General features: G+C 38.1%; 1 protein-coding gene across 1 annotated transcript; it reads right to left on the reverse strand.

The window, feature by feature from the left end:
* Positions 1–800: 800 nt before the first annotated feature.
* LOC100488471 (protein-glutamine gamma-glutamyltransferase 4) lies at positions 801–18230 on the reverse strand. The gene is made up of 14 exons (XM_002937747.4): positions 18081–18230; positions 16483–16669; positions 15993–16099; positions 15623–15752; positions 14324–14442; positions 12368–12475; positions 11121–11295; positions 10016–10154; positions 7892–7995; positions 6547–6798; positions 5380–5673; positions 3215–3384; positions 3004–3140; positions 801–1345 (listed from the first exon to the last, which is right to left on the reverse strand). The coding sequence occupies exons 2-14, from the start codon at positions 16658–16660 to the stop codon at positions 1204–1206; spliced, it is 2055 nt and encodes a 684-aa protein (XP_002937793.3). The 5' UTR covers positions 16661–16669; positions 18081–18230; the 3' UTR covers positions 801–1203.
* Positions 18231–19037: the final 807 nt, after the last annotated feature.

Below are 19037 nucleotides of genomic sequence, written 5' to 3' on the forward strand. Positions count from 1 at the left end.
CTATTCCGACCCTTTCCTAGTCATCATTCAAACCACTGCCTGGTTGCTATAATAAATTGCACCCTAGCAACCAGATAGTTTCATTCTTTAACAGTGCTTGTTAGAATAAAAAACGGCATGGAAAAAAATTGCCAAGGCAAAAATGTTTACTTGACTTTATAAATCAGTCCAGTGATAGTCCAGTTGAGTGGACTTGCAAACCTCTATCCCATTGGAAATGTGACTGTTCAAAGCTGGAGAACACTTGGGCTTTGGCTTGGGCGGGAAGGAGTAAATGATAAAATTCTTTGACAAATTTCAGAATGTCAAAAAATTAATAGATTTGCCAGAAATCTCAATTTGATGTTTAGGGTCGTGACACACGGGGATATTAGTCGCGCCGCAACAAATCTTCCCGCAATGCCATCCCACTGGCTAGAATGTACTGTAAGCAATTTGCCGAAGTCGTCGAAGTTTCCTCTCAAGGCAACTTCGGTGACTTCGGCAAATCGTGGCGACGCGAATGCCATCCCACCAGCGATTTACATTCTAGCTGGCGGGATGGCATTGCAGGGAGATTTGTTGCGGCGTAAATGACACATTACAGAGAAAATTCTGTGAGAACTGGATTTTTATTTTATTATCATTATTCGTCATATATAAGCTTATGGCTATTGATGACCATTGTATTTGCAAATTGTTCACCTTAAAAATTACAATTTAGAATAATCCAGAGAGTGTTATTCTGAAACAATTTGCACTTGGTCAGGAAAAGGCCTGAATAGAAAAATAGATAATAAAATAAACATTAGCTTTTTGGCTGCTGAGATCAGTGAGCTTTATTTGAGGAAGAAGGGAAAATAATGAAAAAATAAAGACCAGTTGACAAGTTGGCCATTCTAAACCTTACTAAAAGTTACCTTAAAGGTGAACCATCCCTTCAAAATCAGTGATCTATTTGTTATTCAATTGCATTCATATATAATTGGAAAGCTGCTTAGACTTACACTTTCATTAATACTTTGCTAAGAACATTTTCTGAATCCGAAACCCTACTTTGGTGTATCTAAAGCACAAATCTACACAGATAAGTGGAATGTGAGAGAAAGGCAGAACCAAGGGACTATATGTGAATAATGTTATTGGGAGATGATAGAATAACTTGCTTTCTAACTTTCACTAATCTCAGGTCCTAAAGATACACAAAAATACTGGAATTTATTTTTAATTTGTGACATGAATTATTTTCTCCATTGTGATGCCTTTGATCTGGGTAGAAATGAAGTCAGCCACTATTTTCTTCTCCCCGGTTATCTTTGGTCTGCATTTAATCCTGAAGCTCAAAGCTTCTCCAGGGTTTAGGTCCCTGCAGAAAGAAAGAAAACATGAACATGTCGACGAAAACAAAATGTTTAATTCATTTTGCGGTTAAAAGGTGAGTATTACTGAATGCCATTTGTATCTTCTGGAACAGAAACATGGCCAATAACAGCCCTTGTAAAGGTATATAGTTGTTTATTTCTTGTGAATTGCTTCTATTTCTATTTCCAAGCATTAAAAAGTACCCACCCTCATATGGCAATCATGGCTACCAACATTTAAAACAATAAATAGTAGACAAGCCACTGCTGACCAGGCATACTAGTGTGTATTCTGAGCCAGATCCAACAACCAGCCATATTGTGTTAAATGAGAAAAACATCTTTTATATTATCAATCTGAATCTGGTCTAAGATACAAAATATATCAACTTGTCACAAAGTTACTATGTCATTGTCAACGCATTACTAAACACAAGCTAATACAGGTATGTGATCCTTTATCTGGACACCCGTTATCCAGAACACTCTTAATTACGGGAAGGCCGTCTCCCAATCAAATAATTTACATTTCTAAAATTTCCTTTTTCTTTGTAATAATAAAACAGTACCTTGTATTTGATCCCAACTAAGATATAAGTAATCCTTATAGAAAACAAAACAATCCTATTTGGTTTATTTTATGTATAAATTATTTTTTAGTAGACTTGAAAAATCCAAATTATGGAAAGACCTTTTATCCAGAATTACAGAGCCACCTCAGGGCAGCTTATGTCATCAAACTGCCCCTGGTCAAAGAGAATACCAGATCTGCCAGTGCAAGGCCAACTTTAGGGGGACAGGGAACACCTTTCTTCTTTTAAAAAAAAAAAAAAGTTCTAAAATGGTGGTTATCTTAAGCTGATTCTAACAGGCATATTGACTTACCAAGTTTAGGTGTATATATTGGATCACTTTGCCCCCCATGATCCTATGAATTGTTGTATTGTGCCCAAATTTAGGGTAAGAAACTAAGGTTGTTTTGGGAAACCCTGCCCTGTGTACAGGTATTGTACATGTTAATCAGAAACCCTGGGGCCTGGAGTTTTCCAAATTACGGGTCTTTCAGTAATTTGGATCTCCATACCTTAAAGCAGTCGTTCTCAACCTTCCTAATGCCGTGACCCCTTAATATAGTTCCTAATGTTGTGGTGACCCCCAACCACAAAATTATTCCAAAGACCATTGGAAATATGTCATGACTTTTATGGTATAATTTTTATTTCTAAATGATACTGTTTACATAGCAAATAATTCACTCTACCATTAAAATGTTATTCTTGAACCAACAAATTTATTTTTTTAGCTGTATATTGGTGTGTAGGCAGCCATCTCAGTGCCTTGTGTCTGATTCTGAGCCAGCACTACACATTAGAACTGCTTTCAGGTAACCTATTGTTTCTCCTACTCCAATGTAACTAGACTAGTCCCAAGCCAGACTATTTCTTACTATTGAGTGCTATTCTGATATCTACTGGGAGCTGCTACCTTGCTACCCTCCCATTGTTCTGCTGATCTGCTTCTGGGGGGCCTGGGAAATGAAGAATATGGCTAGCCCCATGGGAAATTTAAAATTAAATTAGCTCAGTCCTAGCTGGCAGCTGAATACTATTGAAATATAATATTTCAACCTTAAAGTGCTGTCTGCATAGTGCGTAATGCTCACCACTCGGCAACCCGTTGCAAGTGGAATATGTCTAATGCTTCCACATTCATTTCACAGTTCTCCAGTTTGATATTCAGAGTGTTGTCAAATAAAAACCTGCACGTGATTTGTTGACCAGTCTTTACAGTTTCTGGAACCTAGAGAAAACAGCATAGATATGAATAATGTACAGCTAGAAACAGTTCATCTTCCTTCTTAACCATGATCTTACCTCCATTTCTATTGGTGGATAATGGAAATGTATGATGCGAGACTTGAAGCTTCTCTCTCTTAGCTCTTGGATTTCAGTGATCACATTAACCCTAATGGCAAGCTCATCATCCACCTGCATGACAGACTTCATGTACAGATCAGCTTCGATGGTTACAGGAATGGAAGCCACTGGACACAGACATGCACAAGAGGACAATGCAGGGAATCAGTGTAGATTTGTTAAAACCAATATAATATAAAAAGTTGCTAATACCCTTTGATATAATCTGTCATTACAGAATGTATTCACTCAGAAGCAAAAAACAGGCTGACCAATTACAACTCTGATCCTTCTATTCCAGCTAAATAAATTATATTTTTTTAAGGAAAAATACCATTGGATCCAACATAAGTTCCTCCCAGGAAGATATGCGTAAGGCTCATGGGATCTTATTGTCTACAATAAAGCATCTTTGTTTTTATCTACTATTGCCTGCTCGTGGGATCTGTGAGTGCCTGCCATATGTATAGAAGTATACCTAGTGAGATATGGTCTGGACTTATCTTATTATTTACAGATACTGGTCAAAAGTTACCCAATATATAGTGGAGACCCTGACACTTCCCTTGATCCTACTCCCAGAATTATGGCATCTGGGTCTAGTTGATGACCTTCTCCCCACAAATCATGCAAGAATACTTGTATGATCCCTCCTTTTCTATGCCAAGAAATTGATAATTATGCAATGGATGCCCCCCCCCCCCCCCCCCGCATGACTAGAATATGTTAATACAATGCTTCTGCTGATTAAGGTTACATATGTTTAGTGCAAAAACCAGAGATTTTTCCAAGATCAAAAAAACGGGCAAAACTCATGCTTAGCCCCAGCCTTATCAATTGACCACATGCTGAAAAAAGTCATAGCGGGGTATTCACAAAAGTGGTAAAATTGTAAATAAAAGTGGAAATAAAGTTTTTGGATTTCCCGCCATATTCACAAACCTCCACACTGTGAATTTGTCTTCTAAACATTTCCAGACTTTGTCTTTAGCGCAACATTTTTTCTGAATTAGCCTAAACTCCACCTAAACAATCAGTTTGCCATCAGGTAACTCTCAGCAGTACATCTGCCTTGTACTAATGATTCTGCATTTCAGAGAGGAGATCGCATAATGGAAACTAAACTAAAAAAAAATGCCAAAGAGGCTTTACTTCCCCTTTAAATAAAGATTTATAAGATATATCCACTCAAGATGATCATATTGCCTCATTCATATACAGAAAACAGGGCTTGAACCCTGACATTAAAGGAAAATTAACACTAATTTTTTTTAAGTAAAAAAGCTATTCTACCCTGCCCCAATAATTGCCCTATCCTGCAATCCACTTAGTATTTTAAATGCTTTAATAGAAAATACCTGCTGAAACTTGGCTTCCTGTCAATTGAACTATGGCGATACAGCGATAGAAGGAGCAGCAACCACTATGCGACAATCGATTCGAGCCTAGCCTTCCTTCTGTATAGGAAGGAGTCAGGCTAGGCTCGATCAATCCATCGTCGCATAGTGGATGCTGCTCCTTCCTTCACCGTATCGCGGTAGTTTAATTGACAGGAAGCCAAGTTTTAGCAGGTATTTTCTATTAAAGCATTTAAAATACTAAGTGGTTTGCAGGATAGGGCAGTTATTGGTGCAGGGTACAATAGCTTTTTTACTTAAAAAATGTTAGTGTTACTTTTCCTATAAGCTGCTAATGCCTTAAATATGCTAGTGGCTTCCCTGCTACTGAAATAGGGGTGACTGCAGATTGCAGGAAGCAATGCACAACTGAGCCCAAGGGTAGGAGTTACACTGAGCTTTACTCCATTTAAAAATATTAGGAGAAAATGATGTTAAAAATAATGGGGCTTATTTATAAACACTGGGCAAATCTGCACCTGAGAAATAACCAATTGCAACCAATCAAATGTGGGATTTCATTGGGCAAATTTGCCCAGTGTTTATAAATGACTCCCATTCTAAAAAATTAAAAGTGGCGGTTAAATCAGAATTTAGACAGATTCCTGTTTGTGAATATGGAGATTGTATTTACAGCAGTTTTAACACCACTTTCCTTTCAAAAAAATGCTATCTCCACTTTTGTGAATTCCCCCCAAAGAGTAAAAGAAGCATTTTCTACAGTACCTTGTTTCTTTTTGATTTCCACTGTTTTCCTAGCAGATGTCAAGTTGGCAGTTATTCTGCCAGTATAGGTTTGTAGCTGGCAGCTAATAATAACATCCACGGTTTTGTCCCCATCTGTTATATTTGTAACTTCAACAAGTGCATTCAAAGGATTTCCAGGATATAACTCATGGCCACGATGAATTTTGACTTTGATTCCCTGTACAGCAGGCGCACTTCTTTCACAGCTGGAGGGATTGTCTGCATTCAGATAGGAGCAAGCCCTCTGGTACGCTTCCCTCTCTTCTTCTGTCCCTGAAAGTCATATGCAAATAAAATTATTTCTGTTACTTATGTTATGTATGTCCTTGTCCTTATTTGCAGATGCCCATGATAGAACACTGTGATGCTCGTGATTTTTGAAAAGCAAGCGGCAAACATAAAAACCTATAATGCCTATGATAAGGGGTGGCACACTGATGGGACATGGATCCTTCCTTCGCATGCAATGCCGCTGGTGCAAAAATAATAGTGTCAAGGTGCTATGCCAAAGGAATCCCTCTATCAGCTTTGCTTTGCTTGTGACTGGGTGTGTAATGCCTTGCTATTCAATATGTACAACTGAAGGCAAAATTGACATATTGGCATATGGTACAAATATTATTTGTAACTGGGTACTTTGTGCATGGCACTTTAAAGGGAGAAATTCTGCATCTATTTTAGCATTTATCTCTACATATATAAACTACACATATAAATAGTAAATATGCCCTATAAACTTTATCTCCTCTTCCCTTAAACCAGATTATGGGTAGCAAATTTGGGAAATAGCCAAACACTGCGTTAAAGTAGTACTAATTTACTGAATAACAGTTCTGGGATTACGGCTCAGCTGTCATGACTCCTCCAGTTACTTTGAGTGGGAGAAACAATACCTTATCTGAAAGCAGATCTATAGTGTAGCGCTGGCTCTTTCTAAAAGCTCAGGATTAGGCCAACATACTAATATTACACCTAACAAAAATACATTTATTGGTTCAAGAATAACATTTTAAATGGAATAATCAATTATTTGAAATGTGAACAGTGTAATACAGCAATAAAAACTATACCATACAAATCATGACAGAATGCATTGTAACTGTTGCTCTGTCCTTGTATTACTAGCAAAAGATACAAACTTTTTACCCTCATCAAACTTGTACTGAGATGTAATATCCTCTCTCAGAGATTTATTGACCTTCTTTGTGCTGATGAATTTTCCAATGGAGCTTCTTTCTTCCTTTAATAGGGTGTGTGGTCCTTTAATATTGTACTCATGTACCATCCAGTTGGTCTTGTCAGCATTCACCTCCGCAAACACAAAGCTACCCTCGTATGGCAGATATACATGTCCTTTCTTTATGGCAGTCACTGAGCAAGGGCCACACTGGAAGATACCTGAAGCAAGACACATTTAAGATTAAAATGAGATGTTTTGCTTCTTAAGTCTCAGTACAAGACATTGTGCAACCCTCTGCTTCTAACACTGACATAAGAGAATTTGAATCTTCACAAAGCCTCACAGGAGATGAAAGGATAATGGGCTTCAGTACCTTTGGCTAAAAGAAATAAAACCTATTTATGTAGTTTGCTGTTTTACTGCTACTTTGGATTTCCAGAGGTTCAAGAAAATGTGTTTTGAGATCTGCTGGTTCACATGGTTGTTAAGTTATATGGAGAATTACATCCACTAGTTAATAAGCAAGGTCCAGAAACTGGACAAAAAGAGAAAATTAAGGCATAAGTGAGATCTGTCACTAGATATAATACTGTCAGTACCAGGGGTGTAACTACAGAGGAAGCAGACCCTGTGGTTGCAGGGGGGGGGGGGCAGGAGTGTAGAGGGCCCAAAAACTTGGGTAGAATTGGTCAACATAGCAATGTTTTGGGGCCCTAAATTGAATTTGCTGTGGGGCCCAGTAGCTTCTAGTTACGCCACTGGTCTGTAGCCACATATTTCAGACATTTTGTATAAGCTTTACAACTCAAAAGTGCTTGAGAAATCATGATTTAGGGTGAAGACAGATGGCGATTAGTCACAGCGACTAATTGCCACCAGAAAACATATCGGCACTTGTACTGCATGGTAGCAACGTCACGTATAGTTTGCACAGAGATTTGTTGCTGCAACTATGGTTTTCATCACCACAACTGGGTTTTCCTAAACGTTGCAGTGACTAATTGTCCCGCCTGTTTTCACCATTATTATCAGAAATCTAAAATGCCCAGTCATATCCACTTTGATAAGTTCCGATATGGGTTCTAAGATGACAATTAAACAAATGAAATTGTGACATATCAAAAATGCCATGTTCCCTGCTATCATTGTTTTTTCTGTTCCAACTGTCAGAAAGGAGAATTTGTGTGCAACTCTAGGAAAGGAACCTCAATGCCTATTAAGGATCAATTTTCTTATTTATTATATTGTATTATGGTCCCTCATGGACCTCATTTCTACAAGCGGTATCCTCCTTTATAGTGTACATCTCACCCTGGTAACGTTCCTGTGGAGTAGCATCAATCACTTGCCAGCCATCATATCCTTGGGGAAGGTCAGTCCGTTTCATCCACACTTCATTCCATACATGAAAATTCCTAAACAAGTTAAAAATATATTTTGTAGAACTATAATTATCTCATTGATGTGGTTATAAAATGTGGGCTAAGATAATGTTAAACTACCAAAGATTTTCACTGCAACCTAGATCCCTACAAATTTTGGATTACATTCATAGTAATGTAGGAAATACATTTACCTGTGTTCTTGTGGGAAATTTTCTGTTTATAGCGCACCCGTGCTTTAAGATATATGAGCCTGTGTGCTTATTTGAGCTGTGTAACGATTATGTAGGCCTCTTAACAGGCTAGAGACAGCAGCTCCCTGCTACTCCCGCCCCTCGGTGCTTCAGTGTCACCTCAGCTTTGCCCCTTTGGAGAGTGCTTACCAAATAGCTGGGAATCCTCATGTGAAGTGAATGACCAGAACACTGAAGGTTTCATGCGAATCAAACATTAACTTCTTTATTTAACTCCAAATAAAGCGTTCAGCAGTGTTATAAGCGGACACAATTATCCCTTCAGCAATATCTAATTTAGAAGACTCTTTCACACCAAGTGATCTTCCTATTTCGGGCCCTACCTATGCCCTGAGCTTAAATACTGTGTTTCCTGACCACTAACGGGCAGTAACATACCTTTCAACATTTGAAAAATGTACAAAGGGACAAAAAGAAATGGCGCACTTAGCGTGCAAAACATTTTTGACCACGCCCATTTTTGCAACCACACCAGGTTATTTAAAGTTTGAACATTTCTGGGGGTTTTTGGGGTTTTGTTTTATGTGTTATTACAGTTTTGCTAAAAATGGTGAAATTGCCCTTTAATCTGCAAGTCTCAGTTCCCCCAAGAGACCTGTTTAGCTTATTAGTTACAATTTTTTCAAAGTGCAGGTGTAGTTGCTAACTTTTCTGGGCTCTCTGCCAAAAGCTGTTAATTAGGTTTCAGAAACACTGTATCTATTTTAGCGTTCAGTGCAGGTTCAGTGCTGGATATCAAAGGGAAATGAGGACGTTTCAATAAAAATCCGTGACTGCAGGCTGAGCTGTCAAAATCGGGACTTTCTCACAAACATCGGGACAGTTGGGAGGAATGCAGTAATGCAGATGGGTAATCTCCTCTAATCTCCTCGTCGGGGCTTTGAACTGCCCACCGAAATATCCCTAACTTGCTATTCACTCCTAGGGGCACATTTACTAATCCACGAATCCGAATCATGAATGGGAAAAAAATTGTATTGGAAATGAACATTTCGGAAGATCGCAAATATCACGAAAATGCTTACGAAAAAAACGTATTAGTCACGATAATATCGTATTGGCGATCCGAAATTCCCGAAATTTTCGTACCGAACAATTGTAAACAGCGGTAAAACCTTTCAGATTTTTTCGTGCAAACGTCCGAAAAAGTCGTGCGGCTTATGAAAAAGTCGTGCGGACGCCCGAAAAAATCTGCGAAAATTCGCTCGGAGCGTTCGTGCTTTTGTAAATGTGCCCCCTAGAGTGACTATAACAGGTACTAACTGTGCTTATGTTCCCACATGGCTCCCTAAGCTGAAGGTCTGGGGCATGAGCACCTGGACCTACTACCATCAGGGGTAAGATATTACATATAAATACATAACTACAACCAAGATACTGTCCTGTGAAGAACCCATGTATATACTAACTGTGCTTACTAGGCTAAATCCTGTACCACTTTTTCATGAGGCGAAGTTTCAGGGAAGACCTCTAACTCGTGTGGGTCATCCCCTTTTATACAGGAGAACACTGCCACCTACTGGGTATACCTGAACTGCAGGGGAAGCTCCCTTTTAACCTGGAAAGAAATAGTTATCATAGGCACATAATTAGGACCCTTTTTAGGTGTCCAAGTCTAAATAAATGATGGCCATGCCAAAAGGGTACCTAAATCTTAGGGTCCCTATATGTTTTATTAAGACTCCTTTAATTTCTCCAGTGAAGAATATGTACCTAAAATTAACATGTTATAGGGCCCAAACTTTCATAAATGATCACTAGGCTGTCGGGTTATCAGGTGATGAGTAGATTTCACGTACCACACAGAATCTTTGTTCATATGACTCAGTGGCTCTCCACTTTCATTATAGTAGGCATCAACTCTCAGGTTCCCTTCTGTATCATGTGCTGCAGAATAGCAGGTCACACACCTTGCCGGGATTCCAATGCATCGCATCACTATAAGCCCAAAACATAGGATGTTAACAGGATCTGACATTCACTACATTGGTTCTGAAGAAACCCTTACATTGGAGAAGAGGTAAAATCTGCCCCTATCCCAGTGTAACAAAGATGTTGCTGGTCCCTGCAAGGCGCCGCAGACTTGTTACAATTACAAAAATACAAATGGGGGGGGGGGGGTGGAGAACTCTAAAGCTGAAATATTAAAAATAAATAACATAAATAAATATAAATAACGATTACTCTGCTAGGTTGGTTTTTATAGAAGAGGAAAAGGTAATTATATATATAGATTACCCTGTTTGTGGTCTCCCAAACTGCCGTAATTATAGCACTTTGCAGAGCCCTGAGGCATTGTACCAAACCTTCACTAATGTGAGCACCATATTAAATTGAGCATGTAGCCTGCATCATGCCCCTGAATTCACTGCTAATTAACTTTGATGGACTTGAATATATGTGTCTTGTTTTAATGGTTCAACAATACACTAAATACAAGTAGCTGTGTAATTTATTTTTTCCTTAAAAAAAAACTCTCACCCTTGGCCAGTTTGTATTTTCCTAGATAAAATTTTAATCTTCTTTATACATTTTGTAACCTTTCTAAGACAGACAACTTTTTTAATGAAAAAACCTGATTCATTACACAGTTCTCGTATAGTCCCCTGTTATAGTGGCAGAGCCATGTAGGATCAACGCAGCATACGTACACTTATCCTTCCAAGGAAATATACTTAGGGCTCAATAGAATCGCTCCAATATGTTAGAGCTATGGGAATATAGAGCTTAGTCTCACTAGAGGGTGTCTGTTTATGAGACTGTCGGTACACAGCTTATTATCTCTATGTGAGACATTCCCCAGTGAGCCTGTGATATCCGTCTAGTGAAGCCATTGAGTATAGCAGGCTCTACCCCAGAGACCTAAAGAATCATATCACTAAGCCAGAGTTTTATTTTTCCTACCTGTTGTGACAACTCCTGAGAAAACCCAGCACTGCCCATAAAGGACAGGCTTCTTTTCCTTGTAATACTTCTTCAGAATAGCACTGCTTCCTGTCCAGGCCACTGGGGCTGTGCCATCAGGGTAATTTCCAGACCAGTCTCCAGTTAGGACTCCATTATCATCATTTGAATTTATCTGTTTGAAAATGTTCCTTTCATTAATTATGGCCCTTTCATTAATTAGGGTCACCCCTCAAAATAAATAAAGCAGATAAAAAAGTATTCCATAATTAATCTCTTAGCTTTATAAATAATAATAATAAAATGTTTGCCATTTAGTAAATATGCCCTATAATATGTATCACAAAATGTATAATATTGTTTTGGTATTGTATATGTATGTGTGTATGTATATATATTATATATATACTGTATATATATATATAGAGAGAGAGAGAGAACACCGCAATTACTGTGACTTATTGCAAAAAGGAAAACGTTTTGTTTAAAAAAATCCAACATTTCATGTACTAATAAACCTATATATAAAAGCAGAGAGAAGCACAACAACAAAATCAGTTGACTTGAAAAAAACATTATAAATAAAGAAAAATAACACCCTCACTGGGACTTAATAGAAAAAAAACGTATTTATTAAAAAATGTCCACGTTTTAACAACTCCCTGTGCTCTCCAGGGACAAACCAACCCAGTAGAGCATAGGGAGCAGTGTTGGAATTTTTTATTAAAAAAAAAATACTTTTGTATTCAGTTTCTGTGAGGTTGGTATTTCTCTCTCTCTCTCTCTAAAACTCAATAAAAAAGCTAAGAAATATACTGATATTTTTACAAGTCTTTGGTATGTCCTGGGGGAGGGTTGTAACAGATTTTTTTTAAACATCTAATTTTTGCCAGTACAGCTCCCTAAACTTCCTAGATTTAATCATTAATGAGTGCCTTTGGCTACCCACATGCATCTCACTTACAAGAAGGTTGCAAGTTGCACCTGAAGCAACTTCCCTGCAGTCCACTCTCTTTGCTCTCAATGTCAGGTCCATAAAACACCAGCACCAGGGGCAACTCATGGCTGGCAAAGTGTATTGTGAGCAAAAACCTTGGCCACATCTTAAGAAATAAGCTCTATTGTCCCATTTTCAGAGTGCTAAATGAATTTATTGGCTGTGTCTAAGCAGATATACAGTATACACCACATTCATGTATGTGCAGCACCTGTTCTACTCTTTTATTAAGTAAACAAAATAGGCATACCATGGCAGAGAATTTTCTGGATATAATTACTGGATTTCTTCTTGATGAAGGTTTAAGCCCACCAATATCCATCAGATACATACAGCAGTCCAGCACATTGTCTTCAAACTGAACACAAAAACATATAATATGTAACAGTCTATTGTCATTATAAATGTATTCATTTATTGCCATCAGCTACCAAACAACATTGGAAAAATGTCAACCTAATTCTTAAAGTAATGCCATGTTCTATTCTATTAATCAAAGTAAATTTATTTTCTGGAAATGATTTTCTGGGAAAGAATCAGCTATTCTGCATTACGTAGGAGGTTTAGGCTAATGCCAGACGTGCCGTTTGGCGTATATTTTTGTGAAGCCGAAAATAGTGCCATACGTCTCCTACCTGTGCCTGCACCTGAATGAATGAAATATGCTTGGTTGCAGGCACATGTAGCCGTTATGCGCCAAAGATATGAAGCGTTTTTTGGCGGATATCGGCTACATGTGCCTGCACCCGAGTGTATTCCATTCATTCAGGTGCAGGCACAGGTAGGAGGCGTATGACACTATTTTCGGTAATCGATTTTCGGCTTGCCGAAAATATACGCCAAACGCCACGTCTGGCATTAGCCTTAAGGGCTTGTCATGGGAATCCACAGAAAATTTTCAGGAGGGAACAAAGTCATCAAGCAAAAACAACCTATATATATATATATATACACAGTATATATAAGACTAAGCCTGTATACAATAACTAGGTGCCAAGTTTGTAGGAAACCAATATATTGGCAAAACCCATAGTCGCTTACAAATTACATAACTGCATAACTAGGGGGGATGTTTAAGTAAAGAGTATAAACCATGAAAATCTGCCGCTGCGCTGGCAAAATTTTTTGGCTACATGCACTTTATGACTTCATCCCTATATATCACCCCCATTTTACCCAAGGTTGTTGGTATAATTACTATGGAAAATAGATAATCAGCATATTAACCCCAGATGTGCCAGTATTATGACTGTAGAAATGGCCAATGAGCACTCCATTGTCTCCACACATTCCAGTAAGATGAATGCAGAAACAGATAGACTGAAATCCTTCCCTCACTTACACTTGCACAAGCAGAATCCCAATAGCAACTCTGCTTGTCCCTCTCTCTGCCTCCCTCTGCCTGGCGAGTGCCCCCCCTTATTCCTATTTGCGTACGCCCATGGGGCTCATACTCACAAGCATTTGTTTCCGCATTCTGCTGCAGTGGCGTTCCACCACATGGGACCGCAGAAACAAATGTATTCCATACTTCCGCATGTGCCTGTACTCACACAGGTGCATGTAAGCACCAAAAGCAACATGTTGGGTTCCACCTGCATTCAGTGATTACATGCACCTTTGTGAGTACAGGCACATACGGAACATTAGAACGCCACCACAGGGAACCGCAGGAAGGAATGAGCCCTAAATGATACGCCCATAAATAACACTGAAGGTCTGCCTTTCTCCCAGTGCAGCCAAACATACTATATCTTCCAGGGTATAATTCTTCAGTTTTAGTAAAAAACCTTAATTTCTTTATAGCTGCAGCATTTATTTTTAAGCATACAACATCAACCGTATGTATTTTAACAAATATTGGCACCTTGTCATTTTCAAACTGCCATAAAGTCATAACAATATAATAAAAAGACAACTATATAAATTATTTATCAAGCACATTTTTTTTTATCCAGGAGGTGTTATTCAATTTTAAGGTTGTGGATTGACTCCTAAGCTATATCAAAGCAGAGGGGCATGATCTTATTTATGCCCAATTAAGATATACATACCAACATACATTTTTCCCATCAGGCTTGGGTGCCATTAGGCCACAGACAGGATATTCTGATGGGACAGACACTGTTATGATCCTCTTGTTGTTAGTAGGCCCAGCATTGGAGGAACTCATAAACCATTCTATTTTATATTAGGGTATTTTTACCTGTCCAAAGTTCCAGGGCTTTGCTTTGATATTTTTGTATGATCCCCTGAAGATATAACCTGTGTTATTTATAACATACTCCTGTCTTTCATCTTCATTAGGCATATAGACATCATCATCTAATTACAATAAGGAAAAAGATACAAAATAATAATTTTTGCAGTCAAGTCTTTTATATCCATATATATATATCTACATTTTTTTTTTTTAAAAACTACAGACTAAAATACTTTTAGTATCATGTAGGCAGTGGTATTTACAATTGTTGTTCTGTATTTTTTTGTAGCTGTTGAACTACTTGCATTGCAGTTGTCCAGTTTAGAGTTTAAAATACTCCCTGGTGGCTAAGGCAGCAGCCGACTGGAAGGTGGATAGGAAATGGCCTGAACTGAAGCTAAGTGACAGAAAATATTAATAACAATAAGAATGAATGAGAATCAAGTTTAATATTCATTTTGGTGGCGCCTGCAAATAAAAAGCGTTTTTAGAGGGAAAAGAAACCTTTTTTAAAAATCACCAATGAGAATGCTTCTTACCAGCTTCATGTCAGGCACCTTGCTATATAATAAATTCCAATGAAGTTTTGGTGTCCCAAAATTACAAATGTCCGAGGACATATTGCTCATTAGTTTTTTGTGCTCCCAACTTACTCCAACATATTATCAAAGGATTAAACATGCTGGGAGTTAGCTAGAAAGATAAGGAATGTATTTTAAATTAATTCTGAGGAAAGGATCCTAATAGCTTTAGAAGCTGTTGGCTCAAGGGGAGGGGCAGCAAGTTCCCAGCAAGGTTATACCTTTTGCATAAAGTGATGGTTTGCTAATAAAGCTTGGTTGAACTGTTACCTGCCCATGTGCTACTTAGGTGCCCATTAACTGGTCCCATGCTCTGGGATGCCACATATACTATCCAATAACATATTTTCTTAGCTCACTATGGCTGGTATCCCAAAGAATGCCATGTATTCATCAGTGAGAATCCTCCCTCCACTGTACACCATGTCTCCCTATTTTATTTGGTCATGTAAGTATCACTGAAGGGGGCACCAAATAGTAAATAGTACAATATCTATCCTTGTTATACTGAGAAGCAAAATTCATCTATGTTGGAAAAGAGTGACAACCTATTGCTGGTAGGAAAGGCTCTCACTGGAAAATCCACTTGCATGGGTAAATTTGCAATGTGGTACCTACACAGAAAATAAAGGCTTTGCTAGTTATAACATATTAGTGGCAACATAGTGAAGACATACAGATGAAATGTCTTAGACCCTTATTGATCATTAATACAAATTACCTTCACACCATGGGTTGTACAACAGATAAATGTGATCTGTTGAGTAGAAGCAAGCAGTACTCCCAGTCAGTATGGATAGAGAGTATATTCCAACAATGGCATTGGCGGGACTACAGACTTCAACCACATGCTGAAAAAAAAAATATATATTTTGAATATATTGATAAATTACTACAATTACAAGCGATACTAAAAGATTTTTACTACGTCAACCCAGAAACACATTTGTTGTTGGGGCTAATGCATATTAAACATACCCGCAGTTCCAATTACCCCTGCCATACATTGCATGAGACATAGACTAAACATTCATATTCTTCCAATTTATGATTTATAGAGTATATTTTGCACATTTGGTTTCTGAAATTACCTCATTTCCGTTGCTCTCGCAAATTTTTGCTCTCCATTGTTTTTTTGTGCTTTCAGCATTTACTTTGATTAGTACAAGAGATCCGTTGGATAGCAATGGTGTTGTACCTAGAAGTATTGTAAAGAAGATAGTTCTTAGACAAATACAAAAACAATCTAGGATTATGTTCTGTATGCCACCATAAGGTTGGCACTTTGGAATATTGAAGTTTTTACTCCATTCACTGCTCTATGAAACAGGTCATCTTGCCAACTAATTGGGCTTGAGACAAACCTATGATCACCATGCACCATCCCAAGTGTCTGTTGGAGAGGTGTATAGGTTCCCACCACTGGACTCTGAGTAGCAGAATCACACATGAGCAGCTGGCAGCCTGATGGATACTTGGCACAGCACAAGGTTATGTTAGGCTTGTGTACCTATAAATGTCTATGAAAACAGTATATTTAAGGAAATAATTCCATTGTTATAATTCCATTGTTATTTTTACCAGTCGAAAAGTGCAGCTCTATCGGAATATCACTTGTGAGCTCTTCGGAAAAAGTTATTTTAAATTTGAACTCTTGCCCTCTTCTTAAAATAAGGCTGGTATTGGTATATGTAGAGGTGTGATGATGGCTTCTGTTCTCAGTCTTAAGGAGGTCAAGGCTAATTATCCTTAAAGTCATCTTTGACACCTGTTATAAGTAAAAGCAAACAATACTTTGAACAAGGAATAAAGCAGAATGAAACTTGCTTATAGCCAGATGTTTATATATATAACACAATTGTGCCATTCTTCAAAAGTTCATGTTAAATCATTTGGGTTTTAAATGGGACACCCTTCTGCTCTATCAAAATTGGCATTACATAGGATTCTCTAAGCAGGAGGATGCTTAGGGAGCGTTTGAAAGTATGGAAGCAAGATGCTTGATGGTTTGAGGCAGAGGGTTCCAGAGACAGCCAGAAGCCTGGAAGAAGCCTTATTGGGAGAAACCAGTTGGGAATGAGATGAAGTAATGCAGAAGAGAGATGAAGGTTAGAAGCACAGGGTAAGTTGCCTGAAGGAGTGCATTTTGGGATCAGAGCTGAGATATAGGGAGGGGGCTTATAGGTGAGTGTTAGTAATTTGACTTTGATTCTAGAGGATATTAGGAGCCAGTGAAGGAATATGCATAGGGGAGTGGCTAATGGGGAGCAATTAGAGACTTGAATGAGTCTAGCAGCAGTGTTAAAGAACACATTGGAGTTGTGAAAGGTGATATGTTGGAAAGTCTGCAAGGAGTAAGTTGCAGTATTCAAGGTGGGAAATAATAAGAGACTGAATAAGTGACATCCAGAAGGAGATAGCAGGAAGGCAGTCTGTAACTCAGAAAGGGACAGATGGAAAGAAAAAATCATATTATTATATTGAAACAAATGTTACCCATTGTCACCCATGAGATCTAACTCAGGGGGAAAACTGAGCATGATGATATTTATGATAGAAGTAAAAATGAAAGGCCCAAACACAAATGCACAATGGAGCTTTTGAATTAAAGTGTCTGCCAGTGCTTCTAATGCATTGTAGTGCTTTCCTATGGGAAATGGATCACAAGCACTGAATTGCATTGCTGACAGCCTGTTAAAAATGCAATTTTGATTCAGAAGTTTTTATTACCAGCACATTCATCTAATAGGTATTAATAACACACTTATACAAAACTTATATCACCCAAATTTTGGGTGTGTAGCCATTCAGTCTGAAAAAGGAGAAAAGCCACAGGCAGATAGATCCCCATTTTATTCTACACAAATTTTCTGTTACCTACTAAGTAACCTGTGCCTTTCCTCCTTTTTACAGACTACATGGCTGCCTCCATGGCTACACAGCAGCTTGTTTACCTAACCTATAGTAGTATTACTAAAGCTAACACACCAGTTGTACCAGTACAGGGCTAAAGTACATGATAATTTCATAACTTTAAAACACTTTCATTTTTTGGTGTTACAGTTCCTTTAAGAAACTGCAAGTGATAAAGCTATCAATACAATCTTGCACCTACAAATGCTCTACAACCTTTTAAAGCTACAAAAGCCTCATTGTTTGCTAAAGTATGGATCACTTACCAAAGATTCCGTACCTGGGATTGGCTGCTCAGTTCTTATTATGGACCTTTTATTCCTTAGAAGTGAATGTCTATCTGCATGAATAGCACCAATAAATAAAGTGACATATGTATTAAACAAGAGGGAGTGGTAAAACTGAAAGCTGTTTGATAAATGTCCTCTGACAGCCACCAAGATCAGGAGCAATACTAAAACAGGCAACCATATTCTAATAGTGAAAAAATATAAGCATGTTGCTTTATTAATCATGTGCTTATCATGATCTGATGATTAATTACATTTTATTTGAATTCATTTATACCAGGGATCCCCAACCTTTTTCACTTGTGAGCCACAATCAGATGTAAAAAGTGTTGGTGAGCCATATAAGTATGAAAAACAATTATTTGGGGATGCCAAATAAGAACTGTGATTGGCTATTTGGTAGCCCCTGTGAACTGGCAGACAATAGAAGACTCTGTCTGCTATTAGTCTTGGTCTTTATGCCTCCAAAACTTGCTTCCAAGACAGAGATTTAAAAATTGGCACCTACTTTGAGGCCACAGGAAACACCATGAAAGGGGGTGGTGAGTAACATGTCGCCCCTGAGCCACTGGATGGGAATCAGTGATTTATACAGTAAGAAAAGCAACCTTATCAATCATATACAGTATGTTTAGAATATAATTTTTAGGGGACATAATTCCTTCATAGGAGCGATGCTTATCTAAAGGTTGCTGGACTACATCTCTCAGCATACTCACAGTTTTAATTAAGGTTAAAGGATGCTGGAAGCTGTAGTTCATCAGGGCTGTATTTATAACTTTGTTAAACTAAGACTCTGAGCCCCCTGGTATGCTACCAGTGTGTCATCCTGTTATTTAGCTTGGTACTGTTTCCATAGAGTGGGCCAGTTATCTACTTTACCGCAGGGGTCATTCACAAACTTGAACTTTTTAGACGATCTAAAAAACATCT

Source organism: Xenopus tropicalis, chromosome 6 (genome assembly GCF_000004195.4).
Source record: "Xenopus tropicalis strain Nigerian chromosome 6, UCB_Xtro_10.0, whole genome shotgun sequence".
In the NCBI taxonomy this organism is placed as follows: domain Eukaryota; kingdom Metazoa; phylum Chordata; class Amphibia; order Anura; family Pipidae; genus Xenopus; species Xenopus tropicalis.

What these genes read in the sequence shown, in the direction of transcription:
- LOC100488471 (XM_002937747.4), bottom strand. Translation starts at nt 16,660, where the DNA reads ATGACTTTAAGGATAATTAGCCTTGACCTCCTTAAGACTGAGAACAGA. An exon ending in GCGAGAGCAACGGAAATGAG is followed by an intron (nt 15,753 to 15,992) that starts GTAATTTCAGAA and finishes TTTTTTTTTCAG; the next exon opens with CATGTGGTTGAAGTCTGTAG. An exon ending in GGAAATCAAAAAGAAACAAG is followed by an intron (nt 3,385 to 5,379) that starts GTACTGTAGAAA and finishes GTCTGTGTCCAG; the next exon opens with TGGCTTCCATTCCTGTAACC.